The 6280-nt window shown below is 41.2% G+C and overlaps 1 protein-coding gene across 1 annotated transcript in view; it reads left to right on the top strand.

Moving 5' to 3' along the window:
- The first annotated feature begins 5649 nt into the window (after positions 1-5649).
- NDUFS4 (NADH:ubiquinone oxidoreductase subunit S4) overlaps positions 5650-6280 on the top strand; it is a 101225-nt gene continuing 100594 nt past the window's right edge. Inside the window, exon 1 of the mRNA XM_014860325.2 lies at positions 5650-5800. Within this exon, the coding sequence (XP_014715811.1) occupies positions 5703-5800 (98 nt within the window). The 5' untranslated portion in view covers positions 5650-5702. The remainder of the gene's footprint in view (positions 5801-6280) is intronic.

Raw genomic sequence — 6280 nt, 5'->3', positions numbered from 1 at the left:
GGAAAAAAGAAAAAAAAAGATTGGGAACAGATGTTAGCACAGGTGCCAATCTTTAAAAAAAAAAAGGAGGCAATTGGGTCTAGAATGTAGTAAGTGAACTGGATAGTAGTAGAAAATGAGGTTGGAGAACCTTTAGGGTGCCCATTGTACAGGGCTTTAAAGATTTTATTTTTCCTTTTTCTCCCCAAAGCCCCTCGGTACATAGTTGTGTACTTTTAGTTGTGGGTCCTTCTAGTTGTGGCATGTGGGACACTGCCTCAGCACGGCCTGATGAATGGTGCCATGTCCGCACCCAGGATCTGAACTGGTGAAACCCTGGGCCACCAAAGCGGAGCGCACGAACTTAATCACTTGTCCATGGGGCCGGCCCATGTACAGGGCTTTATATGTTATAATAAGGTCTTTGGCTTTTGCTCTGACTGAGATAGAAAGTCCCTCAAGGGTTGTGAACAGAGGAATGGCATGACCTGACTTTTGCTTCAACAGCTCTGATTGCTATGTGGAAGCAGTTAGAAGGCTACTGTAATGGACCATGCAAGAGGCGATGGTGGCTTGGATCAGAGTAGTAATAGCAGAAGAAAGGAAAACAGTCAAATTCTGGATATCTTCCGAAGATTGAGGTGGAAGGTGAAAGAAAGGGAGGAATTAAGAAAGATTCCAAAGTTACCACATGACTGAGCAATCCCACTTCTGGGCATAAATCCAAAGGAAATAAAATCACTATCTTTGAGAGATATCTGCACCTTTGTGTTCATTGCAGGATTATTTACAACAGCCAAGACATGGAAACAACCTAAGTGTTCATTGTGGATGAATGGATAAAGAAACTGTGCTGTATATATACACAATGGAATATTATTCAGCCATAAAAAAGATGGAATTCCTGCCATTTGTGACAACATGGATGAACTTTGAAGGCATTATGTTAAGTGAAATAAGTCAGAGAAAGACAAATACTGTATGATCTCACTTATATGTGGAATCTAAAAAAACCAAAGTCACTGACACAGAGTAGATGGGTGGTTTCCAGGAGGGAGGTGGGGGTGGTGGGAGTGGGGAAGTGTTAGTGGTGGGGAATGGATGAAGGTAGACAAAAGGTACAAACTTCCAGTTAGAAGATGAACAAGTTTTGGGGATCTAAGGTATAGCGTGGGGACTATAGTTAACAATATCATATTGTTTGCTTGAAAGTAGCTAAGAGAGTAAATCTTAAAAATTCTCACCACACACACACAAAAAGGTAACTATCTGAGGTGATAGATGTGTTAACTAACTTTATTGTGGTAATCTTTTCACAATATATGCATATATCATATCATCATGTTGTACACTTTGAATTTACACAATGTTACTGTGTCAATTATATCTCAATAAAGCTGGAGAAAAAACAATGATTCCAAGGATATTATGACTATTCGAGCCTCTAACATTAACAGTATAGAATCAAGTTTTAGGAGTACCTATTAAAGTCTCTCACGGGGCCAGCTCCGTGGCCGAGTGGTTAAGTTCACGTGCTCCGTCTGCTTCGGTGGCCCAGGGTTTCACCGGTTCGGATCCTGGGTGCAGACATGCCACCGCTTGTCAGGCCACGCTGAGGCGGTATCCCCCATGCCACAACTAGAAGGACCAACAACTAAAAAGTATATATATACAACTATGTACCGGGAGGCTTTGGGGAAAAAAAGGAATAATAAAATCTTTAAAAAAAAAAAACCTCTCTTACAATTAGTGTTCCCCAGAATATCATTTGGGAAATGAGGTTAAAGATACTAAGTGAGTTAAAAGCTATGCTAAACTACTGAGAAGTTAGATAAGGTGAGATAGTGAGTACTCATTGGTAAAACAAGTGTCTTAGGTTGCTGTTTTGTTTAGCAATGATGAGCAGCTCAAGAGGAGGTTTCTGGTCACCAAGTATGAAATGCAAGCAAAAAGTAAAGTCAATTCATATTTTAGTACTCCTATTGAAATAATAAAATGCTACTTGCATCTAGACATTCTCTTAAGCTTAGTGGTAGAATCTATAGTTCAGATGAAATTGTAAAAAAAAAAACACAGCAAGTTATTTCTGTTCCATTCTTAAGCCTATATCCTGTATGTGAGGTCAGCAAGACCTCAGGTAGAGGCGGCTGAAAGAATCCAGCAGAAGGTCAAGAGAACCAGAGATTCTACACGAGTGTATTGCTGGCAATGCTGCTTTTGGATCATGGGCTGTGTAGAAAGGCAAAAAGCCGGAAAGTGGAGGCTTCCCTGGGGATCCTAAATTCATAGAAGGAGGGGACTAGAATACATGGTAGGAAGAGAGGTTGGGTTTTGGTCAATGGGACTCGGGTCAGGGCTACAAAAGGTTGTCCTTATGAACGTTGGCACAGAGAGTAAGTTACTCCTTAAAAAAGAAAAAATCTTCATTAAAATTTAACCCAAACATTAAAGCCACCCTTGGGCTTAAAATTCCCTCTGAAATAGAGAAACCCGAAGCAGTCACACATAAGTATGGCCAACTGATTTTTTGACAAATGTACAACACAATTCAATCGAAGAAGGATAGTCTTCTTAACATATAGTGATGGACCAAGTGGATATCCACAGGTAAAAACTGAATCTCAACCTAAACCTCACATCTTATTAACTAAAAACTTAACTTAAAAACTAACTCAAAATGGATCATGGACTTAAATGTAAAAGGTAAAACTAAAAAAACCTTTAGAAGCAAACATAGGAGAAAATCTTCAGGACCTAGGGTTGGTGAACAGTACTTGGACATGACACCAAAAGCACAATCCATAAATTGAAAAATGACTAAAGTGGGCTTCGTGAAGTTTTAAAAACATTTACTAAGCAACAGATCCTGTTAAGAGGATGAAAAGACAAGCTACAGATAGAAGAAAATATTACTAAACAACATTTCTGATAAAAGACTTGTATCTTGGATATATAAAGACCTCTCAAAATGCAACAGCAAAAAACAAATAATGCAATTAGAAAATGGGCAAAAGACATGACATTTAACTAAATAGAATATACATGTGGCAAATGAACTCATGAAAAGATATTTAACATCATTAGCCATTAGGGGAATGAAAATTAAGACCATAATGAGATATCACTAGATACCTATCATACCTATTATTTATGTTAGCTGAGCTGAAGTTAAATAGTAACAATGCCAAATACTGGTGAGGATATGGAGAAACTGGATCTCGCACATTGCTAGTAAGAATGTGAAATGGTATAGCTACTCTGGAAAATAGTTCGGCAGTTTCTTAAAAAACTAAACATACATGTATCACATGACCCAGTTTTGCACTTTTGAGAAGTTGTTCCAGAGAAGCGAAAATTTATGTTCACACAAAAACCTGTACATAATTGTTCATAGCAGTTTTATTTGTGATAGCCAAAAACGGGAAACAACCAAAATGTTCTGCAACAGGGGAATGGTTAAACCAACTGTGGTCCATCCATATATATATATCTATCCTATTGGTTTTGTTTTTCTGGAGAATCCTGACAATACACTATGGCACGCTACTCAGCAATAAGAAGGAATACACTATTGATACACACAATAACTTGGACAGATCTCAAGGACATTATACTGAGTGAAAGAAGTGAATCTCAAAAAGTCATACACTGCATGTGTCCATTCATAGAACATTGCTAAAATGTCAAAATTATAAAAACGGAAACAGGATAGTAGGGGCCAGGAGTTAGGGGTGGGTGGGCATTACTATAAAAGGGTAGCATGGGGGAGATCTTTGTGGTGATGGAATAGTTCTGTATTTTTTTTTAATTTCTTGCTTTTATTTATTTATTTATTTATTTTCTTTTCAGGAAGATTAGCTCTGAGCTAACATCTGCTGCCAATCCTCCTCTTTTTGCTGAGGAAGACTGGCCCTGAGCTAACATCTGTGCCCATCTTCCTCTACTTTCCATGTGGGACGCCTACCATAGCATGGCTTGCCAAGCGGTGCCATGTCCGCACCCGGGATCTGAACTGGCGAAGCCCAGGCCGCCAAAGCAGAACGTGTGCACTTAACTGCTGTGCCACTGGGCTGGCCCCTCTTGCTTTTATTCTTGAATACTGTGTTTTTTTTTGAGGAGGATTAGCCTGAGCTAACATCTGCTGCCAATCCTCTTCTTTATGCTGAGGATGATTGGCCCTGAGCTAACAGCTGTGCCCATCTTCCTCTATTTTATATGTGGGACACCTGCCACAGGATGGCTTGATAAGCAGTGCGTAGGTACACGCCTGGGATCCACACTGGTGAACCCCAGGTGGCCAAAGTGGAGTGCGTGAACTGAACTGCTACACCACCAGGCCAGCCCCGAATAGTTCTGTATCTTGATTGTGGCAGTGGTTTCATGAACTGACACGTGATAAAATGACGTAGGACTATACAAACACTTTACATCACTGTCAGTTTTCTGGCTTTGATATTGTACTAGAGTTATATAAGGTGTCATCAGTGGGGGAAACTGTGTGAAGGATACACAAGATCTCTCTGTACTATTTTTGCAGCTTCCTGTGAAATCTATCATTATTTCAAAATAAAAAGTTTAAAAGAAAATTCCCTCTGAGACAGCTCTCCTTAGCTTTCCTTCATCTTTCTGTGCGTGAGCTAACAACTGTTGCCATCTTTTTGTTTGTTTCTGCTTTTTCTCCCCAAATCCACCCAGTACATAGTTATATACTTTAGTTGTGGGTCCTTCCAGTTGTGGCATGTGGGATACCGCCTCAACATGGCCCAATGAGCTGTGCCATGTCCTCATCCAGGATCTGAACCAGTGAAACCCTGGGCCACCGAAGCAGAGTGAGCGAACCCAACCACTCGGCCTCGGGGCCGGCCCCTCACGTGCTTAATTTTAAGAGCAGCAATGTTCCAGCGTTTAAAAAAATCTCTTAAAAAACAAATCCTGCAAATTAACCTGCTTTTTATTTTATATAATCCACAGTGAATCATTGTTCTTAAGGTCAGTATCCCATAATACAAACATGTTTCCAACACTCGGCTCAGAAGATAATTTTGTTTTATATGAATAGAGCACTAATCAGATTCTTAGTGGCAATTGATGATTACACATTCAGAATTTACTGGGAAAACAGTGATATCAAATACTATGTTCCATTAGTTTTTAATATAAATCCGCACGTCATAAAAATAATCTTTTTCCAGGCCATGTGTCCAGACTTGCCGTTTGGAAAATATGATCATTACAACTACAGAACATCAAACTGAATACAGCCCTTTCCTGAGGGCTTGCAAACTGAATCTGGCAACACTTTGGAAAAGTAATACTTTAGGTTCTCAAGAACCCAAAGAGCCCTCTGGCTCTTCCAGTGGGTTCAGCCCTAAATATTCTGAGTCCTTTGAAAAAACTTATGAGTTGCAGGTGTTTAAGTTTTCAAGTATTTTCTTTTGGTCTTTTCATTAAATAACCAGTCCTAACAACAAACAAGGATTACAATTTATGGGGGTAATATTTACATTTAATGTACTTCTGCATTTTTCTTCCATCCATTTTCCTTTTTATCTCTTTCAACCAAACCTTTCACCTCTTTTCTAAACTCCAGTATTTAACAAAACGTCAAACAAAAAAATAAAATAAACCAAAAAACCACTCCATTACAGTGTGGTTGCGCTAGCTTGCGAACGAAGGAAGTTTGTCCCTTGCGGTGATCCGTCCTGGTGTTTGCCTGCAGCAAGATGGCGGCGGTCTCAATGTCAGTGGCGCTGAGGCAAGCGTTGTGGGGGAGAAGGGCAGTGGCTGTAGCTGCCGTTTCTGTTTCCAGGGTTCCAACCAGGTAATAGGATTTCTGTGCATTTCCTCTCCTTCAGGCTTCTCGCGTCTCTCCACTTTTGCGGTGATGTCTACCGGCCAGGGCCCGGACCTCGGGGAAAGCGTCCTCTCTTGACCCTTTCCTTGGGAGAGGGCGGGCGGATTTGGGACTAGCTGTGATCAAGGGGCGCTGGCCAGGCGAGTGGGGGCGTCACTGCGGGCAGGGGCGGGCAGGCCCTCTGGTTTCTTGGAAACTTTGGGGCTGTTGGTCTGGGACAGGTTCTGTAGGCTGGCGTTGTCTCCGGAGCGGGAGCCCGGCCCCAGCCTCTGGAAAAGGGGCGGAGCCTCACGCGTTTCCTCTCCCCTTCCGCACCCCTCCATTTTTCACCTGTTCACCCATCACTCCAGTCCTTGCTGGAGGGATAAATCCATCTCTTCGTTCCGCGGCTTCAAGTGGTGTTGATTTGGTTTCTGAACAGAAAGATTGTTTTATTCATCAGTCCGC

The sequence above is a fragment of the Equus asinus genome, chromosome 10, assembly GCF_041296235.1.
Source record: "Equus asinus isolate D_3611 breed Donkey chromosome 10, EquAss-T2T_v2, whole genome shotgun sequence".
In the NCBI taxonomy this organism is placed as follows: Eukaryota; Metazoa; Chordata; class Mammalia; order Perissodactyla; family Equidae; genus Equus; species Equus asinus.
This window is presented reverse-complemented; position numbering and strand designations above follow the sequence as displayed.